At 44.1% G+C, this 22,362-nt stretch overlaps 1 protein-coding gene across 16 annotated transcripts in view; it reads right to left on the bottom strand.

The window, feature by feature from the left end:
• The window catches only part of SULF1 (sulfatase 1), a 161,432-nt gene that overhangs the window by 5,957 nt on the left and 133,113 nt on the right, over positions 1 to 22,362 (bottom strand). For 11 of the 16 annotated variants that reach the window (XM_067712091.1, XM_067712092.1, XM_067712099.1 and 8 more), the window contains 8 exons: positions 15,807 to 16,023; positions 13,329 to 13,581; positions 11,708 to 11,804; positions 11,181 to 11,275; positions 10,803 to 10,868; positions 9,675 to 9,847; positions 7,893 to 8,035; positions 7,675 to 7,798 (listed from right to left, as the gene is read on the bottom strand). In XM_067712091.1, coding sequence (XP_067568192.1) covers positions 7,675 to 7,798; positions 7,893 to 8,035; positions 9,675 to 9,847; positions 10,803 to 10,868; positions 11,181 to 11,275; positions 11,708 to 11,804; positions 13,329 to 13,581; positions 15,807 to 16,023 — 1,168 coding nt within the window. Of the gene's footprint in view, positions 1 to 5,714; positions 5,831 to 7,674; positions 7,799 to 7,892; positions 8,036 to 9,674; positions 9,848 to 10,802; positions 10,869 to 11,180; positions 11,276 to 11,707; positions 11,805 to 13,328; positions 13,582 to 15,806; positions 16,024 to 22,362 lie in introns of those variants that run through there. The other 5 variants (XM_067712104.1, XM_067712103.1, XM_067712105.1 and 2 more) reach the window with 3 other exon arrangements.

Genomic DNA, 22,362 nt, shown 5'->3' on the forward strand with positions numbered 1-22,362 from the left:
AAATTTAAAAGGTAGCAGGATGCAAAGTTAATATACGGAAACCAACAGCCCTCCTATACACAAACAATAATCAAGTAAAGGTTTTAAGGATGGAGGAAAACCCTACTTACAATAGTAACAAAGAAGATAAAGTACTTATAAATAAACTTAATAAGAATGTGCAAATCCTTTAAGAAAATACTTTTAAAAGCTCCTGAAAGACCCATAAGTATACTTAGCCAGATGGAAAGATGTCCTTTGCTCTTGGATAGAAGACTCAGCATCATAAAGATACAAATTCTTCCCAATAGCTAATACTTTATAATAACTATAAATGGAGTATAACCTTTAAAAACTGTGAATCACTATAATGTACGCCTGTAACTTACATAATATTGTATATCAACTATACTTCAATAAAAAATAAAGAATTGTTCCTGGGGCTTCCCTGGTGGCGCAGTGGTTGAGAGTCCGCCTGCCGATGCAGGGGACACGGGTTCGTGCCCCGGTCTGGGAGGATCCCACATGCCGCGGAGCGGCTGGGCCTGTGAGCCATGGCCGCTGGGCCTGCGCGTCCGGAGCCTGTGCTCCGCAACGGGAGAGGCCACAGCAGTGAGAGGCCCGCATAACGCAAAAAAAAAAAAAAAAAAAGAATTGTTCCTGATAATTCTTTCAGAAATCAGACAGAAAAATGGTCAAAGACATAACCAGATAATATACAAAATATGTAAAGTGTCCTTTGAACTTTCAAAAATATGTGCAACTCTGCTCATAATAAGAGCAATACAAATTAAAACCATACTGACATACCCTTTCTTTCTTATTTGATTGGAAAAAAATTAAAAAACCTGACAGCTGTCAAAAGCAAACACTGTCATACATTGATGATGGGAATGTAACCCTTATGGAAGAGAATTTGGCAATATTTAATACATCCACATATGCATTTACCTGTTGATACAGTAACCCCACCAATTCATGACTAGGAATTTACTCTGAAGATATTCTCAACAACATGAAATTACACTTGCACAAGGCCCTTTATTGCAGTACTATTTGTAATTGTAAAATATGAAAATAACTGAATAATACATAAAAGAGCAGTTGAATAAATTATGCTTTTTGCAGTTTTGACTTTGGAGCTAGGTGAAGGCATTACATACTAAAAACCAAAATCAAATGAATAATGATGAAGATAAAAAGAACCTAAAATGGAACACAAACAAATAAACAAACCTTACTTTATTTCAAATGAATAACATAACCATAATCAAAGAGGGCGGGGCACAGAACAAGCCCAGATAACTTTGAACGTAGCGCTGTTTTTTGTTAATCAAAAGAGAAACAATTGAAAAACACACTGAACTCCAGACAGCAGGTTTGTTTTTGCAGTAGTGTGATTTAGCAATTCTGAAATTGCTCTCTGTGTACCGGCAGCATTTAACAAATGACTTAATCCACTGGGGATAATGGAAACTGGATTTCAGTGCCTAGCTGTCCCTCCGCGGCACACTTCTTTTCAGGGTACAAACTGCACAGCAGCACCCAGGGCTCCTGGTCCTGACCCACACCTTTAACAGCCCTGACACAGGTCCCCTCTTCGTCTTAGGAAGCCGACCTCACCTCCAGCCCCTTGAACTCCAAACCCTGGCTTTGACCCATCTCTTGGTCTAGTGCCTTAAACAGAAAAGTCCAACAGTGCTAGCAAGGCAGCTTGAAAAGAAAACGGAGCCCTGAGATGTGACTGAGAGAAGAGACCCGGGGGCAGCTTCCTCAGGACAACACAGAGCAGGGCAGTGAAGGCTGTGTTTCTCCTTTCTGATCTCAAGAGGTTTGGATGGTTCAGAAAATGCATTCGTGTGCTGAACTCTGGGCTGCCAATGAGTGATGATGGAGATGGTGTTGGTGTTGATGAATATCTTTTTGTGTTTCTTATAAAAAACAGTAGCATTCTTTTATCACTCATTACCCCCTTTCACATACCGCTTTCTTCATATGAATGTTTTGGGCCCCCATAGTATACCTGACTAATAATACCCATCATCATTGGGGCTTGCTATATGTTAGGCTCTGTTCTCAGCTTCTGACTAGTGAGGCTGGGATTTGAACCCAAGGCAGGGTGGCTTCAGTGTCTGTGCTCTAACCACAGTACTTTGCAGCCTCTAACACACAGCTATGCCACCCGTAACTGTCTACAAGGAACGCACTGTGGCCACAGGGGCAAATTAGTCAAAACAACCAAAAGCGGTTCCTTAAAAGCTAAAGGACCCAGTGATCCCATTCCTGGGCATATATTTGGAGAAAAGTCTAATTTGAAAAAATACATGCACGCCCATGTTCATAGCAACACTATTTACAATAGCCAAGACATGGAAGCAACCTAAATGTCCATCGATAGAGGAATGAATAAAGAAGATACGGTACATATATACAATGGAATACTACTCAGCCACAAAAAAGAATGAAATAATGCCATTTGCAGCAACATGGATGGACCTAGAGATTATCATACTAAGTGAAGTAAGTCAGATAGAGAAAGTCAAATACCATAAGATATCACTTATATGTGAAATCTAAAAAAGATACAAATGAACTTGTTTACAAAACAGAAACAGACTCACAGACATAGAAAACAAACTTATGGTTACCAAACGGGAAAGACGGAGGGGAGGGATAAATTAGGAGTATGGAATTAACAGAAACACACTACTATATATAAAATAGATAATCAACAGGGCCTACTGTGTAGCACAGGGGACTCTACTTAATATTCTGTAATAACCTATATGGGAAAAGAATCTGAAAAAGAATATATGTATATACATGCATAAAACTGAAACACTTTGCTGTACACCAGAAACTAACACAGCATTGTAAACCAACTATACTTCAATAAAAAGAAAAAGTCGACTTTACATTTGGAAAAAACAAACAAGCAAAAGCAATGTGGACAGAAGCATGGTCGCTGAGGGTGGGCACGGCGTGTCCTGCTGGCCTGCAGGGCGTGGGACAAAAGGGGCAGGAAGCAGCCATGCCAGCCTTAGGCGGCCAAGAAGTGACCGTGACCGCCAGCAGCTCATCAAAGGGTAGCGGCATCTGCTCTCACAGGCAATGGGAAAAATAAACGCCCCATCAACCTGTGGATCTGATTCTGCAACACAGAACTTATTACTTTCAACTCAAGCCAGCAATTATTTCCTGAGTAGAATGGGGGCCACTTTACTGAGCTGTGTCCCTACTCTGAGCTTGTCCTAACCGGGAAAGTGACCAGTGGGAATAAGCAAAGCATTTCAGCTGCCCTGCCTCATGGACCTCCCACGCCAAAAAAAAAAAAAAAAAGGAAATTGAACAGGGAACAGACTGGCTTTTAAAAGACCTTCTAAATAAGCCTAAGGATTAATTTTCGAAAATTCACAAAACTGAAGGCAGTTTACAAACTCTTCTGTAGTCAGTCTCGTACAAAGTACATTTTCTAAAATATTCTTGAATTTTCAGATTCCAAATTCTTCAGGTGTGATTGTTCTCATTTTTCTCAAAGGCTTTTGTAATCAAATTGCATGATTCAAAATGCATTTTAATTAGTTTCCTAAAATAAATAAATAAATAAAAATCTTAAAGAATCGAAGCTTCCAAAAACCCATTAGCGGTGCCGTCACGGGAGGGCTGTGGGCTGGTAAACTGGGACGGCAGTTTTTTCGGCCTTTCCACATCTGTTGCCTTTCAATCCAACAGGATGCAGTGGACGGGGGGAGCACATCAAGCACTGCCTTTGGGTGTCCAGTGAGAGCCCAGGTCTGACAGGTCAATGCCCTCCTGTTTCGTCATTTCCTGCCTACGATGTGGATGGCAGTTGAAAGGTAGGTTGCCTCATGGATTATGAAATGGTGGAGTCTGAAAACGCCAGTCATTCTGAGTTAAAAAGGATCCTTAGATTTGTCCATTGGTAAGGAATTTAGAAGAAAAAACAAAACAAAACAGGTAACACGAGGTTACCCTGCACACACACGTTCACTGGCCACATTACCAGGGAAGGGACGCCATGCCCTCAACAACTAAAGCTACCAAGGTTTTGCCCAAACGACCCCAGAAATGATGCATTTGGCCCCGTTTAGTGATGGTGGTGACAGGGATCAGGGTAGGGGGAGTCCCAGATCCTGCCCTTTACTCATGACTGGAGTGCAGTTAGCCATTCTTCATCTCAAAGCTGTCCAAGGATGGCTCGGTGAGGAAGAACTCTCTTCCTCAGCTCTGACCAGACTTGTGTCTTAAGTAACCTGTTAATACCCTTTTCCCTCTGTCATGACAGAAATAAAAGAGGGCCAGACGGAAAATCCCGCAGCTGTAGAACTGAGTGCATCATAAAATAACTTAAGTCAGTATCTAGTGTGAGGTCCACTGAAAATGCCCCACTTCAGAAATGTCTTCACGGGACCCCCGGGAAGCAGGTAGATCAGTCCTGGGGTGTGAGATGTTACCTCGTCAGCCCACAGCCTGGGGGAGACCCGCGTAAGAGGGGGCTGTCCTGCTCTGTCTTACGTGTGCTGGTGCGGGGTACGCAGGGTGGGTGCGGAGGCAGAGTAAGGAAAGGAAAGGAGAAAGACAAGAGGGGAGAGAAAAAGAAGAGCTAGAGAGACCATTATCAAGGATCCTCAAAAGTCCAGCTTTCTCTATCTTGTTTGCTTATACCTTCCCCGCCATCATTCAGCTTCTCATGGGACCAATGAACTGCCCTCTGAAAGGAGGAACCTGAGACCACAGCTCAGGAGGCTGGAGGAGGGGCAGGGGGGCCACCAGGGTGCCCCGGACAGGCGATAGTATTCTATTTCTTTGAGACAGTATCAAGATGGGTGACACCAGTGAGGTCCATGTTCCTTTGATGAAAGTGTTTCTCCCAAGAGGATTCGTGAACTAAAGCAGTGACACACCCGTGCCTCAGTTTCCCCTCAGTAAAGTGGTAAGGACAGACCCCTCCTGCCCCACACGGCATGTTTCTGACAGACCTGCTTGCAGTCTAAGCTTGGAGTAGAAGTTTCTGTGCAAGGGCTGCCAAGGCCGCCAGGCGTTCTGGGTCCCCCTCCCCGACCCCAGAGCACAGGGAGGTAAGCGCGATGGATGGGGGGCTGGAGGGGATAAGAGGGCTGGGCTGAGGGCCGTTCGTCAAGCTTTCATGTGTCAGGCACTATTGTCTCCAGGCTGTGCTGGGGCCTTTCTGCGAGACTTGATTCCAGATACCCTGACCCCGACTCCCACGCTTCCTATTCACTCACCACCACCCGGCAAAGCTTCTGAGCCCCATCACCGCTGCTTTCACCACCAAAGTTAATTAAAGACTGTGAACAAGGAAACGCCTTCTCTTTGCTCCAATTTCCGCTCTAGCGTGCTCTTAAAATTCCCGTGACGCCTTTCGTGATTTTGACTTCATAGTTCATAAAATCTCTACCTCATTTCCGTGAAGCCTCTTCACCAAATCAACGTGTAAGCACCACCAGGAAAGTCATTCTCCCCCCTTCCTCCCAGGGCTCCCGAAGGTCATTCTGTTTTCTCCCTCTTCACATCATTCCGTGCTTAAAAGCACCATCAAGCACGGGACTGAGCGAATGCTCTGAGAGACATCTTGTTGTGACAATGAGTTGATTTAAAAGCGAAATGACAGATCTGTCCCCAGTGACACAAGACGGTGGAGAAAGCTGTTAGAACATGCATGCACCCCAAGCTACGCTCTGTGCGACAAGGTGAGAAACAGAAATGAGTTAAAGTGGCTGAATCATGCAATGACTGGGAAAGAAGCTGCCGGGGAGAATAAAAAAGTGTGAATACCTGTGCAGGTCATAGCTTCCTCCATCTTTATTTCCTGATATAGGAAAATATAAGAGTAATTTATGTTAGCTTTACAACTCATAAAACCACCCACTGTGTCATGTTCCACGCACAACATCTAAACCCTAGAAAGAAATATATCGTGTGAAATACAGACAGTGCCGGAGTCCAACAGAACTTTTCTATTAGACAGGTTCAAAATGAGGATGGAAAGCTATAAATAAAAAGGTTGAAGATAAAACGTATCAGACTTCACATGAAAAATGGGTGAGGGTGAGATAGGAAAGCCTATTTCAAAGCGATAAAACGGTACTTCCCAAAGTCCATGTAAGTCTCAGGAATAGTTAACTTTTGGTTATTTTAGACAAAACACTTGGAAAAAAGGGCCAATAATCATCTCCCTCAGGAAGCGTCTAGAAGGTGGACAGGACCACTTGAAGCGTAACGGTAACAAGAGGCTCCGCCTGGCGTGTCGTTCACCACTTAGAGACTCTATCAGGTTTCACTAAGTGGAGCTGCTATGTCATCACCAGTAGGAGTGCTATGTTCTTCAGGGGAGAAATATCCGGGTGTAATATTTCTAGTGCCTCTAATACTTGTTTCAATTTCCAGGCCTTAGGGGGCTTTTTGGGGGGTAAAATTTGAGGAAAAGGTCAACAGATAAGCAGGATATCTGAAAAGATTTAAGCTGAGTGGAGTCAGTGACCAAAAGACCTGGCTGGACTCTTCTGGCTGGCAATGAATTCCAATAAGGTTTTAACTGAGGGGTGGTGACTGACAGCTGTGATGGGACCGCCCACAGGATTTAGACTTTCCTCTGGGGTTCACAGCTTGAATGCCGTGAGGACCCTATAATGGTGGAAATGACAGGTGACGATGCTGATCATTTCAGGATGCGCCACTGCCCCCCCCGAGTCCCCCATCAAGGCTCATGGCCTGGGGAGCTGCTTACCTTTATTGCTGGTTCTGCAGGGGACCCACAGAGACACAGGCCCTTAAGGGCACTGAGAAAACTCAGCTGCCCAACAGAGGGTTTTAGCAAATTGCTCCCCACTGCCTTTGGGTCTGGCTCTTCACCCTTTTGGGGTTGGCATGCTGTGCCCTTGGCCAGCCTCAGCTCTTTCCCCTTCCTCCTATGGACAGCTGACATTGACATTTCCACAGGAATTATGAGAAAATAAGTATTCTCATTAACCAGGAAAGAGCTGGGACGGACCCTGAAAAGAACTGCATCTCCATGAGCCAAAGGAGAAATGAGTTTAACATTGCAGACCAGGGAGGGAACATCTGGCTGAGTCCATACAGGCCCTCTCATACTTTCAGATCTCAAGACCACGTTGTGCTCAAACATCTCTAGTTTCAGATGGGAAATACTTGCAGAAGAAATCTAATTCAATGTGTCATGGGCAGGGATCCAACTGGGGGAGTTCCAAACTCTGAGAAGCAGAAATAGGGCATTGTGTGTTTCCATCCCAATTCTCTTAAAAAAAATAGGATATCCTGGTTGACCTAGAGTGTATCTTATGACTGTTGACGTCCATAACAAAGAACCCCCCAATACTTTCATCCCGTTTTCCAGCGGATGCTTCCATCAGTAAACCTGAATTCCATCAGGTTTACTAAGAGAATGGATCTTTGGGAGAGATGGAATGAAACACTCCCCAAATCTTCGGGGGTATTAAATTTTTCATTAGTGCACCAAAGCTAAATTAGAGAGCAAAATATGTTTGGAATTGCCTGGCAAGTTTCCCCTGTAAGGATCCCAAACTAGACGTTTCTATGTCTTCTATCCCCAACTACATGTTTCAAAGGCAGAGAACTTGACAACAGAAAGAATTTTCCAGGTACCATGGGACAAAAAAAAATTTTTTTCCTTACCAACTTCTAGGCCCTTAGGTCTTGGGTTGCACTGCTTATACCCTTGACAGCTCCTGAGCTCCATCAGCTGCATGTGTAGCTGATTCAAAACGCCCCGCTCTATTGTGTGCACGGTATTTGTGAGCTGTGGATGAAGCGGCCAGGACAGTATCTTTAAGCTCACGTTCTGCTTATTCCATTTTCAATAAGCTTCATAAAATGAAAACCTATTGACTTACCTGATAAGGATCAGTATTCATATCAAAATACTCCAAAAAGCCAGTGGCGAACTCACAGAAGAGAAAATTATGCGTGTCGTTAACTGTCCGCAAACACCAGTAGGTGTTATTGTTAGAGCTTGTGCAAGCACAGAAAGAGCCCACTGTCGGTAAGAAAGAAAAACAAAACGAAAAGAATGAGAAAACCCAGGAGCCCAGCCATGCCGGCGTTCCCTGTCTTTACATTTCGAAGTTCACATTTTCTTTCTTGCAAATACTGTGCGTGTAGACGTTAAAAACAACTACATTTCTCCCCCTCTCTATACAAATTTGCTGTGAGATTAGGTGAAGATGCAAAACAACAATGGCAACCTAGGAGGGTGATGATAGGCTGAGGGCGAAGGTGAAGTTTCAGGCTCTTTCGTTTGCTGTCCCCTTAGCTCTGTGGGGCACTGTCTCCAAAACAGGGTGACTGAGTAGAGAACAGGGAGGAAAGTATCGGAACTCCTACTGATGGTTGTTTTAATTTTTTTAAAAGAGGGAAAAAATGGTTATTTAATAAAAAGAGGGACCCAGTGCCTTAGCTTGCTCTGAATGTCAGATGGTCGCGTGTCACAAATGGTGCCTGGAAAGAGAGGGGATTCTGCAGCGTGGATGGGTTTGGAGGAGGCTTGAGTGCAGCTCAGTGGATTTAAGGAGGCCAAAATTTGTGACCTTGCAGACTCTCTACAACACTTGAACATGAGATGGACTGTTACCATGAACATCTTTTGTACCACGCAGAGGTCCACCGGTTAACTTGTAGAAAGTACGGGAAAGAGAGGTCCAATGGAAGCTTCTGCTACTCCCTCTGCCTGGGGTGCTGCACCCCCAACCCCTGTTCACATGATTCCTTCTCTCCACGCCTCAGGTTTCAGCTTCAATTTCACCTCTTCAGAAAGGCCCTTTATCCCTACCCTCTCTAAAAGGGACGCTTTTAAAAACTTTGATCACTGTTTCCTTCACAGCATTATTACAACTTGTAATTATTTTATTGATTTCATTTACTTTCTTTCTTTACCGCTCTTGGAATATAAGTGTCTTGAGGGCAGAGAAGGAGGTGTGTCTCGCTCATCGTGTGTCTCCCGTGCTCGGCCCAGAGCCTGATGGAGAACAGATCGCCAGCAAGCTCTGTGACCCTCAGATCCCCACGTTCAAAGTTAAAGCTAGGCCTTTAAGAGTTCACTCAGCCTCGAGTATGTAAACATTATGGAAACATAACTGCAAACATAGACCCTGAAATCAAGATACACCAAAACGGAAAGAGAAACAAAAATGATCACAAAGAGGCCCTAGGTCTCCCCAAGGACGGTCTCTGGTTTCCTGCGAGTCTCCAAATCCCAGTTTGAGAAACACTGGCCTGGACTTCAAGTGCAAGTCTCCATGCACTTGAAATAAAGCAGAAATGAAATATATTTGGGACAAAATCGTTCATCCATTGATTTAGTTACTTAGTGGCAAAGCAGTCTTGCTGGGCCGGAAGTCTGTCAGGGGCTGGGTACTCTGTGAAATATCGTCAGGAGAAAAACCCACGGAGAGCTGGGCCTTTTCAAACAAAACGTCAAAATAAAAATTTCTAAAGAAAAATGTAACTTTGGGCAAAATGATTCTAGTTGTCAGTATAGACAATGATATGATGCTTTCATCTAGAATCTTTCTAGATTCCTGGTTTCAAGCTGCTGAATTCCTAGTCTAAGTGGCTGGGCACGAGCTGCTGGCTGTCGGGATGGTGGCAGGAAGCGGCAGTTAGATGGGGCAACTCACGGTTCCAGAACGGCGCCGTCTGCCAGTGGTTGTTGTCATGCGTGAAGCAGGTGAGGCCAGGAAGGCTGCACTCCTCACCCTTCCGCTGCCGTTTCTTCTCCTTCCTCTCTTTCTTCCTCCTGCGGTTCTCCTTGAAAAGCTGCAGTTTGCTGTCTACTTCTTGAGCGGCTTCTCTATTCCAATATAAGGGACTTTTTAATGGTCAGAAAGCACTTTCTCAAGTAAAAATAGGATTGTTGCTATGAACCGCACACACATATTTAGGCACAAGATAGTAGACACACAATAATAGATGGCCTTACTTTTTCAGAGGGCCTCGAAACACAAAATATAAGCAGCAATATTGAAGACAAACTCATGAAGTGGCAACGCTCTTAGAATTTTACTGAATCTTAACAGGATTGACATTTTCCTCCTATTGACATGCAAACATTGATGGAAATAAATGTCAATGTGAATCAGTAGATCCTGTTGGCCATGCCCTTTGGGCAAGTGGCTTAACTTCCTGGTGGCCCGGTATCTATCAGCCATGAAGTCAATGATTGGTCGGATTAGATGACTTGAATTAGGTTTCTAAAATTCTCTTGACAAATCGTACAAAATAGGTTTGGAAAGAATTAAAAAAAATTTTTTTTTATTATCTTGATCTTTCCATGAAGGGCTCAAATTTTGTTGAGGCTCAAATATTAAATTCCCTTTACACGCACATTTTACGATTATTTTAAAAAGATGTCTTTTTCTTCCAACTTATAGAATTCAACACAATTGCATGCTGCTCTGCAGAACACACAGACCTAATTCAGCGAGTCCACATCTCCTAATCACTGTCCACAGAAAGCAGTGCATGGAGTACAATCTAGATACCAGCCGATACACCAGCAGAGAGCACACCCGCAATTAGAGCAGAACTTCAAATGATGCCCCCTCCTGGGATTCCAAAAACATTGATTGCCATGGTCCCTTGGCAAGACGTGGGCTTGTTTTCAGCTTCTTGAGCTAATGCCCTCCCAGTTGCATCTACTTTTCTTAAGCAGCACCACTTGGAACACAGGAGCCCCAGCAGTCTTTCAGAAAGGCCCTGCAAAACGTCCTTCACTCCCAGCAAATGTGGCAAAAACAGTTACTTACTTGAATGGGTGAAGGTGGCTCTTTAATTTCTCTTGCTTTTTCACACCTTTCTCTTTGTTGTAATAGCTGCAGGCAAGAAGGTTGAAAAATGAGTCTTCATAATTGTGCATTTGATCAAACAGTTGATTTATAAAATGGAAGAAAAATACAAGGTAGGCAGTTATTTTGTTGTACGTAACAATCTTTTAAGTAAATGGGACTTTTTAAAAAAGCTTCTGCTTAGGTTTATGACGTGTTTAATTTGACATAAATGGTTTAGATCATTACAATATATGATATCAATTTATTAAGCTTTCTATTGGTAAAAGAGAGAAACGAGCCTACTGTGCATCACTGCAGCTTGTGTGAAAATGAGACCATGGATGGACACACACACACCTCTGTTTATTGCAGCCACACTCCTCAGGTTTCCTTCTCTTTAGATGTCCTCTCACCTCTCTTAAATTCTTAATTTTATCTTGCAAAACCTCAATCTGGAAAACACGCATGTCAACCGCGGCATTTTAAGATCAACATTTTCTATACAAAGCCTCTTTCTTTCCACCCTATTTTCCGTGTTTACAGCTACACAATTACAGCTCTTCATCTGAGGTGATAATTAATTTGGAAACAAGCTGGGCATAGAATATGTCTACCTCTATATTCCAACCGATGTGTTATAATAAACATTAACAGCTGCCTCTTTTATAATTGAATCATTTTGCTCACAGAGATTTCAAGAGGTCACGCTTTTTTCACCTTCTACTTTGTTTTCAGTCAGGAATATCACGGTATCGCTGGAGAAGCAGAAGCAGCTTGTTCTTCTACTCTTCACATAATTATAAAAAAGATGAGCGTACACAGCAGGGCTGGCAAGTGGAGTGCGCTTTTGGAATAGACCTTCCAAGTACACGGCCATGGCTCACCTCTTTATCAATGTACGCCTTGTGGTCCTTCCAGGCTCTGGCTGATTGATAAAGTTCTCTCTCACAATGGATTGTATCATTTGGAAGAATAAAGCATCTGCAAAAACCAAGCAAACAACATTAGAAACAGGTTTCTATTCTAATATTAAAAAGCAATTAAAAATAGCCAAGGGAACTTCATTATCCTCTATACCAGAGGTCCCCAACCCCCAGGCCATGGACCAGTAGTGGTCCGCGGCCTGTCAGGATCTGGGTGGCACAGCAGGAGGTGCACGGTGAGCAAGAGAGTGAAGCTTCATCTGCCTCTCCCCATCTCTTCCCATCGCTCGCAACACCGCCTAGACCATCCCCTGCTCCCTCCCCGCCCATGTAGAAAAATTGTCTTCCATGAAACCGGTTCCTGGTGCCAGAAAGGTTGGGGACCGCTGCTCTAACTGTTTAATCTGGATGCAAGCAGTTACCTGGAGCTGAGCTACAGACAAGGATAAGTGGGAATGTTTCCTGGCTACTGGTGAGGACAGAGGATGGTATCAGAGAGACGTCATTCATCACAGAGATCAAGGCAACATTCAATATTCACGCCCCCATGAACAAATATCACCCCCCCCCAAAAACCTCCATTTTTGAAAGCCCCACCAAATACTGTAGGAAAAAAAATGTTCTCACAGTTGTAACGGAAATGGTTGATGTGAAGAAATACAGAGATAGAAGGTGGTTATTCATCCCACTCATTTTGTTACAAAGAGCCTGCCTGAGGTGTCCCATTAAGTTTGAAGCAAAGCAGCAGCCCCAGGAATGGACAGCAGGTGGGATGGGGGAGCAAATCAACACTGAATGAGAAACAAACCCGGGTCTCAATCTTTTAGCCTCTGGAACCATAACCACTGCGGGCACCAGGAGACCCGTCCCAGAGATAAAGATGCTGGCAGGGCTCACAGCACCCCACCTCCCTAAAGTGATGAAATGAAAGAGAAAACAAAGATCTAGCTAATAAATTCAGAAAGAAAAGATTTCTCTATCAAGAGAGCACACAGATTTTGGAAGGAACTGAAGACCCAGGGCAGTCGGTTAAAGCCGAGGGGAATCTCCTCCCTCCCCATCTCTGTGCCTCTCTGGGATCTGGAGAGGTCAGGTGTTTCTGCATCTCATATCCATTCTCAACCCACACCATCTTTCTGGAAGCTTCTCCGGGACCCAGAGTCCTCCCTTGGGCTGTGTTTCATTTCTGAGAGCCTAACGCTGTAACTGCTCTGAGCTGCAGTGCCCGTGCAGCACCGAGAGCCTTTTCAGCCCCGGTAATGTTTTCCATGTGTTTTCTAGACTCCACAAAGGTAAGTGCTTCAGGGCAGAACTCCACTCCTGCTGAGTCAAGATGTGACGGCATCACGCTGGCTAAACGCCCAGCTGATCAGCCTTCATGTGAAACGGACCCAAAGCAAACGTCCGAATCTATGACTGTTTGGACCCCTTGTTGCTTCTTGAACCCCCAGGTATGTATCACATCGGCCAGCTCTGGGAACACCGTGCTGCTGAGTGATATCGCTTTTTGTAAAGGGGCAAAATCGTATGATACGGAGGGATGACTTTGAACTCAATCCCCGCGAACACAAAGCCTTCCTACTTGTGCGTCACTCGGACGGTGGCGGGCAGGCCCACGGCATTGCCGCTGTCGGCCAGCATCGCGTCCCCATCACCGCCGCTGGTGGCCTGGCGGCCTCTGGGCCCTTGGCGACCTTCATCGTGACGCTTGGCAATGTTTCGTGGTCGCAGGACTTGCAGTTCTTCTTCTTCCAGGTTTATGTCATATATTTCGCCTTCAAATTCGACTGACAAGGAGCGTGTCTGCCGGGTATGGACAAATCTGGGCTTGTACTCTGGAAATGAGGGAAGACAGGTTAACACGGATGGCCAGGTGTAGTTTAGGAGGGAAGAAGATGATCGCCAGGCTTGGTGAGCATTTTGGGACGGGGCAAGCAGCACACACTGCATTGCTGAGGGGCACATCATGGTGCAGTGGCCGGCCCAGGGGAATCCACACCGGGAGAGGCAGGCTATGGTCCTGGCTTTGCAAGTGCAGAGCAGTGTGCTGGATGGTGTGTTTCTCTGGGTCTCAGGCCTTTCATCCCTCAAGTGAGGGGGTAGATCCAGGTGATCTCTAAGACCCTTTCCCCTTAGGGCAGGCTGTGAACTTCTACATCAAGTTTTCAAAGTGAACTACAAAGCAGTTCGGATAAAGCTATTAGTAATAGTAATGACTATAATTAGCTTTTGCTATATATTATTCCCATCGTCCTTACCTCTAATGCACAATCATGAAAGACAGGAATTATGACAATAAATCCTCACATTAAAAAATCTATCAGATTGTCAAAACAGGCTCATGAATTTGTTACCACCTTTATATTACGATGAGAAAACTGAAGCTTTGAATGTTACGTACTTTTGCCAGGTGACGCAGCCAATAGTTGTGGGATCTCAGACTACAACCTATCAGATTCTAAAGATTACAGTCTCCCCACGACACTGGGCTGCTTTCTCAAAATGGTCAAGGCTCCAGACACCTTCTATTTGCACAAATAGTAGAAGATTGCTCTAAGAAAAATTGAATTTTGCAAATGCTTCCATCAGCCAACTGACTAAATGCCTGGCCGATGGACAGTAATGCCAGGGGGAGATGCGTGTGCTCTCTGGTCACCAGAGACCACTGTCAAGGCTCACCGTGGGCTAGATAAGAGCTTTAACATGCACACGCTGCTCCCCGCCGATCAGATGCACTCAGGCTCTGCGGGGTGGCCGGTGGGGGGGGCACTCAGTGGCCTTGTGTGTCCAGCCCGCTGCGAAAGCAGGAAGAAAGGGAGCACATGGGCTGTGAGATCAGAATCATTTCGTTCTCTGCAGGATGCAGCTCTCAGAGGAAACGCCCCTGTGCATTGGATCACTGAGAGCGCTCACGAATTCCATCATGACGCAAAAGAAGAGCATTCACTCCCGTTCTCGAACACACAATACTCCACGTGGCTTGAAAAAGTGGCCCCAGACTTCTTGAGCTTGTGCTCCACACGGAAAAGTCAGTGTGTTTTATGGTCAGTGCCTGGGGAGCGACAACTGAACTTCTTGAGAGAAAAGAGGCTTCCCCCACCTCCAAGCTGGACACTGGAGTTGGCTTCTGTTAAGGGAGAGGGTCAGGTGTCCTGTCCCTTGTCGTTTTCCCATTTGAAATCTTTGTGTGAATTATTAAACCTGGCATTTTCTCTCAGGAGGAAAATCTCCAAAGTCAATGATTTTCAGCCTCTGGGGTTATTGATTCCTTTACTATTTTGTTGAAAGTTACGGACATCCAGAAACATGTGCATATATACACATAGAATATACTTAAAATTTTGGATAAAATGCTAGAGGGTCATGATCCTATAAAGTTCACCTGTGAAGCCCAGGATAAAAAAGCCTGTTCTAAGAGCTTCCATTGCACTCTAGTGAATGACTTGATTCCCTGGTTTTGGGCATGGAATTTAATTTAATGTATCCTGCTTTCCAAAATCAGTTCAGAAAGGCGTTATCATAGAAATAAGTCACTTTTCACATTAAGCCACTAGATGGCACTAGACTCTCACTCTTTTATGGAAGGTGCCGCTTCATAGGAATCTGATAGCTGCCTGAGAAGAGTTTTTATGAAGATGCGAGGCACTGCTTCTCATGCTGAATTCGGCTAGTTTGACACCGCCAGTCAATTAGAGGAATTAGAAACACATATCATCCTAAAACAGATATGCCGTTTAAAAAAGCATTTATGCTTCTCCTATTAGTTAAATGCACAAGCACTGAAACCTTGGATTTTTCTTTTCTTTCTTTTTTAAGTGTGCACGTTTTGTGTCTGCTGATTTTACTGAACATATTTTCATCCTAAGCTTAATATTCACAAAGCAAAATTTCAAATGACCTCGGCTTTCATATTGTAAACAGAACTATTATTTGCTTTTAGCCCCAAACCTGTGCATTCATAATATCTAACACGTAGATGGATCAAGATGTTTTTGTCTCCGTAACATCCATTCCCAAAGGCCTTGGGCTGCCATTGAGAGGGTCACGGTGAATGGCTTACTCGGGGTCCCCTGGTTCCTTAGGTACTGCCTCTGACTCTTTCTCTGGCTTCTGCTGGCCCGATAACCGGCATCTCCACAATTGCACTCTTTGTCATTGTCGTGGAAGCTGCGAGAGAAGAGGGGCCTCGTGCTGTGCCGGACGGCAAGCAGGTCACCAGACCCCTTGCACTTGTGAATCCGAAGCTTGCCAGACGCGTCCTCGACACACCGCCACTTCTGCAAAAGCCAACGTGAGAGCAAGTTACCCATCCCGAGTCAGGTGTTCCTGATTAAAGACTGCTGCTTTTGTTTTCAGAACCCTGGCGGCACCCTTAAAAAGAGCCAAGGACAAAAGGCCAGCTTTTCAGTGACCCTGGACTACGTTGACTCCTGTTCTCTTAGGTATTTCCTTCACTGCAGGCAAATACAGATGACCACAAAGTCATGGGAAATCAGAGCTACCTCAATGACACCAGAGCCCAAAAACTGATATATAAATCCTCAGCATCCAGTCTAAACAGAGTCTTGAATGAAACACGTAAAAGCCCTTACTTAACTCAGCAAGCCACAGAGCACAGCTGTCAGGGCTGTTTTCACCAGACCCTTCTTTTTCTGGAAAAACAAACGTGGCTGCTTTGTTCTCTGTCCTTGAATTTTCTAACGTGAGCCCGGGAAGAGTGGCACATGAGGAAGACAGAGGTGAGTTTAATCTGAGTCCATCACGAGGCAAGGCGAAGCTCATACAGCCCAGACATGAGCAGATGTGCCAGGCTTTCTCTGTGCTTTTTCTTATCCTTCTACAAACAGCGCACAGCCAGCAGAACAAGCCGCTCCCTAAAGAGGCAAAGGTTCACCTCCCCAGAGACACGCGTGAGGATCTGGGCCTGGGTTTTCTAGTTCGAGCTTTGTCTCAAGATAGCCATAGAGCTTGCAGGCTAAATTCCGGATGAGTATGCCCCAGGATCGGGTCTCAGTGCCCCCACCCTGTTTCATGAGTATCAAACCTGGCTGCAATAACAGCGCTTTGCCTGGGGGTGATTTCATGTGATCCTCTATAACTGACTTAAAGATCTAATAACCTTCCTTTTACTTTTCATTTTCCCCTTTCTCCCTCCCTAAAATGTTAATCTGGCAAATAGGAAGAACAATGACTTTTATTTTAAATTGATCGTGTTTGTTACAACATGCTGCAATGTATTATCAAACTTGTGTCTTTTTTTCCCTTCCATGTATGAGTGTCACCTGTGTAAAATTTTTATTGATACTTCTTTTCTTTAAACAGACACATTTCTAAACTGTGGCCAAAGGAATAATATTTGTAAAATTATGCATTTGTTTTGCCAGTTATGTATTTTCTTTTTTTTTTTTTTTTTTTTTTGCGGTACACGGGCCTCTCACTGCCGCGGCTTCTCCCGTTGCGGAGCACAGGCTCCGGATGCGCAGGCTCAGCGGCCATGGCTCACGGGCCCAGCCGCTCCGCGGCATGCGGGATCTTCCCGGACTGGGGCACGAACCCGTGTCCCCTGCATCAGCAGGCGGACTCTCAACCACTGCACCACCAGGGAAGCCCAGAAAATCTTCCTTAGTTTTATAACCACAATGCATTAAAAGTTTTCTTGTTTCTTTTTTTTTTTTTTGCCCTGTAAGAGCTGAAGGGACAAGTAGATTCCTGTAGAACATAAAAATATAGGCAAAATTTTTAGTGACTTAGCATATTTGGATTACAACCTGCATTTTCCCATTAGCCAAATTCCTTGTTGATTTCCTATGGGATAGAGATGAAGAGAAAGTGTGTTTCTTTCCTGAAGAGTTGAATTTAACCACACGTAAGGCCTGGCATGGTCCTTGGCATGGATGATGTATCATACAAACTCAAATAGACATACATATATGCATGCACATGTACACACACGCACACACACATATACCCACAAACACCACATACATACATATACCTGCACACATTCTTGTATGAAACAGGAGTCACTGACAAAAAAGCCAATTATTTTCTGTACCATGGACTCTCTGAACAAGTCATAGACCCTATTAGATAGAGTAATTATCTAGAGGCTTTGAAAACCTTCTCATCGGCAAGCATACTAGGAATTTTAATGAAATATAATTACCACACACTGGCCACAGTCATCTTAGTGTCCGATATCATGACAGTTTTTATGGCTGAGCAATCAAACCTGGAAATAGTGGCAACTAAATGGTCATCTTAGAGAGTTTACAGAGGGAGGCGGCGAAAGAGAACTTTTAAAAGAATTGCATGGATATATATACACTACCAAACGTAAGGCAGATAGCTAGTGGGAAGCAGCCGCATAGCACAGGGAGATCGGCTCCGTGCTTTGTGACCACCTAGAGGGGTGGGACAGGGAGGGTGGGAGGGAGGGAGACGCAAGAGGGAAGAGATATGGGGACATATGTGTATGTATAACTGATTCACTTTGTTATAAAGCAGAAACTAACACACCATTGTAAAGCAATTATACCCCAATAAAGATGTTAAAAAAAAAAAAAGGAATTGCTCTGAAACGTGGGGCAAGCCATTTACAGGCTCTAAATAATGAGATGACTTTGCATCGCAGAAGAGTTGCCAGAGTCAGATGAGAGCCCGAGCTCAGGCGAGGCTAATGCGACGTGGAATCAGCCTCAGAAATGAGCTTCGTTCGGTCAGCGCCCACCCGAAATACAGACGGCACGCTGCCTCGCTTTCATCTATGTTTTTGGACTTTCTCGGTAAATCAGTTAATGGTCAGATCCAGTTTTGCCCATCTTCTCCAACCACTCACTCCTGCAAATTCCTTTTCTGATCTCTGGGACACCATCTCAATCCTCCTCCTGCCTCTCTGACGTCTGAGTCTGTGCTGATAATTTAGCGCACATTTATTCCACAAATGTTTCTGTACATCTACTGTGGGCGAGGCGCTCGATAAAACTATTTCAATAATTCCAAAGTTATTATGATTCCATTTTAGCCTTTCCAGCAACACTGAAACTTAGGATGAAGGGCAAGGACCAAGTCTCTTACTCCTGAATCGTTCCCTGGAGTTAGCTCAGCGCTGAATCGCTCCATTGAACAATTATGTCTTAGTGTTTTTGACGGATTATATGTAACTTAAGGTAAATCACACCTGATGAAGAAGAGAAGGTTGGCTATTTTGGTTCAAGGAATCATGTGTGCAGCTGCTTGGGTGGAATCCAACCTAATGAGAAATGTCACATCATCATCACCTATTAAACTCTTACTCGATAGAAGGTACTGGTGTAGAGTGCTTTATGTAAAGAGTTATTCATTTAATGTTCACAATAACCTAAATTGCTACCATAATTCATTATTGGAGTAGGGTTTTGTAGTAGTGAATATCACCTGTATTCTGCCTGGGACTTGGGAGGGGCATTTCATACCCATATTGATGTCGCTTAGTGGGAAAGTCTGGACTTTCAAGCCAGAGAAGCCTGGATTTGAATTCTCAGCTCTGTCGCATTGCTGTGGGGCCTGGGGCAACTCAGCTACACAATCTAAGTCTCTGCAGGGTCATTTGAGCACTAGAGATAACACACAGGAAGAACCTAGCACACGGCAGGCCATCAACAAAGGTAGCTGCTATTATTCTTATTCTTATGATTGTTACACACAGTTTATTATTTAAAGAATTTGATCTAATGTAAACTTGATGAGAGGCAGCCATTTTTAATGGAGATAAGTATTGGGTTAGGGATCTGAAGACCTCAGTTTTAATCTTCCTTTGCTGCTAACTCTATGGCCTTGAGCACACTGCAGAATCTCTTTGTTCTTCCAGATTCCACATCTGGTAAAATAATACTTGCTCCTCCTGGCTTTAAGGATATGTCATGAGAATAAATTGCTGAGTGTTTTCAGAGTTCTGAGGAAAAGATGCACTCCACGAATCCAGAGGACAACTATTAGAATTGACCTTTAATAAGGCTACCCAATCCTTGGGCAAGGTACTGTTCCCTGGCTGTGAACTGTCTTAAATACAGTAATTAGGATTTAGTGGGGAGACTGCGAGCGTCGCCTTCCTAACTGTGCGACTTCGGTCAAGTTACTTTCCTGTCTGAAACTCATGTTGACAATGGGCATAATATCTATTTTTTAGAAGAGTTTTCAGGTGTAAAATACTCCATGTAAAATGCTCAGCATAGTAGGAGATGGCGATAGAACTTTGGTTACTTCCCTTTCCTGAAGTGACCACTACGGCATCATTATAGTCTCTACGTCTTGAACTGTATATATTTCTCAGATTGATTAGGAATGTTCTGTATTCTTATGTAGACCTACTTATACCCATTTTCATGAGGAAGAAAAAAACTTTGGCTACAACTTGTTCGAAGATACACTGCAATGAAAGCTTAACTTTACACACAGGCACACACGCACATTAGTTTTCTATTATTATACGTCTTACTACATGGATTTGGTCCTAATTCGGGTCAAATCATAGTCTCTGAGATGCAACCACAATACAGTAGTTTTCTGATAACCTGATTATCCTTTAAGCCAGTGCCAGCACCATGGAAAGCAGTTACCTGCATGTGTTTAGAATTTTCATCTAGGGTGAGGGTGGGCAAAATGGGCAAAGGGGGTCAAAAGGTACAAATTTCCAGTAATAAAATAAATAAATCCCCGGGAGTGTAATGTACAGCATGGTGACTACAGTTCATAACACTCTATTGCACATTTAAAAGTTGCTAAGAGAATAAACCTTAAAAGTTCTCACCACAAGGAAAAAATATTTGGGATTGACCTATGTACGCTACTGTGTATGAAGTAGATGGCTGGTGAGGGCCTACTGTATAGCACAGGGGGAGGAAAAAAGAAGGTACCATCTGTTTGCAGGACATATATTAAGTTAACCTTACAAATGCATTCCAGGGACTTCCCTGGTGGCATAGTGGTTAAGAATCCCCCTGCCAATGCAGCCCCGGTCCGGGAAGATCCCACATGCCGTGGAGCAACTAGGCCCGTGCGCCACAACTACTGAGCCTGTGCTCTAGAGCCCGCGAGCCATAACTACTGAAGCCCGCGCGCCTAGAGCCTGTGCTCCGCAACAAGAGAAGCCACCACAATGAGAAGCCCGCGCACCGCAACGAAGAGTAGCCCCCGCTCGCTGCAACTAGAGAAAGCCCGTGCACAGCAACGAAGACCCAATGCAGCCAAAAATAAATTTTTAAAAATGCATTCCAATATACATTAGGTGCAGACAAATACTGTTTGATTCCACTTATACGAGATACCTAGAATAGTCAAATTCATAGTCAGAAAGTACACTGGTAGATACCAGGGGTGGGGGGCGGGTGGGGAGGGGCAGGGGGAGTTAGCGTTTCATGGGGACAGAGTTTCAGTTTAGGAAGGTGGATGATGGTGAGAGTTGTACAACAGTGTGAATGTACTTAGTGCCACTGAACTGTACAGTTAAATATGGTTAAAATAGTACGTTTTATATTATGTGATTTTTACCACAATAAAAAAAATTAAAAAAAAATTTAAACTGTGCGGTGATGGATGGTAACTAGATTTAGTGTGGCAATCACGTCACAATATATGCAAATATCGAATCATTAAGTTGTACACCTGAAACTAATATAATGTTATATGTCAATTATGCTTCAATTAAAAAAAAGAATTTTCATCTCAACGCTGGGGAATATAAGACCACATAAGCATCCTTGTTCAAATCACGACTAACTCAAGCTATTGTCAAACTTTCTCACAAATATGAAATAAAGTTGCTTGTGCTGAGATCTATCTCCTGCTTTCTCTGAGATGGGGTAAGATGGGACTGGGGAGGGGAAAGGGGAGAGGGAAAAGCAGAAGAGAGAGAAAATGTTTCCTCCTTTAGATTTTAATGTGAATAACCATTTGTAAAAGTCAGTGTTGGAATGCTGGAAGAAGTATGGTTCTTGCGAACGAGGGAAAGTAAAACTGGTGAACTGACCTTGACTAACCATCAATAGCTAGTATTTGCTGAGTGCTCGCTATGTGCCAAGGACTACTCCAGCTGCTTGATATATTTAACTCCTATAATCTTTACAGTAACTCCCAGAGGCAGGTACTATTACTACACCCATTTTACAGATGAAGAAACTGAGGCAGAGTTAGGTTAAGCAACTTGCCCACTGTCACATACCAAGCAAGCAGTGGACCCAGGATGCAATCCCAATGGATGAGGACACCAACACGAAAGGAGAGTGGTTTGGGGCAGAGTGTGAGGCTGCAGGTGGGCCTCGGTTGAGGGAATGGCACCTGGGAAGACAGAGGTGACAACCTACATGCAGGTGAGAATGTTACGTTTACGAGACAGGGCGGGCGTATTGGGAAATGAGAGTAAAAATTAAATAAGGTGGGGCCACATTATGTAGTTGATGGAGAAGGTGTCTGTCCTTAACGTTTGTCTGTTTCTGACTTGTTTGGAACATTATTAAATACGGTTTGATGTTTAACCCTGTGATTTGTATTTTGAAAAATGCAAAGAAGCCGAGCATCTAGGTAGATGCCCAACTGTTCAGACTCATCCTTCAGTGCAGGCTGAAGATAGGAGGAGGCTT

Source organism: Pseudorca crassidens, chromosome 17, assembly GCF_039906515.1.
Source record: "Pseudorca crassidens isolate mPseCra1 chromosome 17, mPseCra1.hap1, whole genome shotgun sequence".
In the NCBI taxonomy this organism is placed as follows: domain Eukaryota; kingdom Metazoa; phylum Chordata; class Mammalia; order Artiodactyla; family Delphinidae; genus Pseudorca; species Pseudorca crassidens.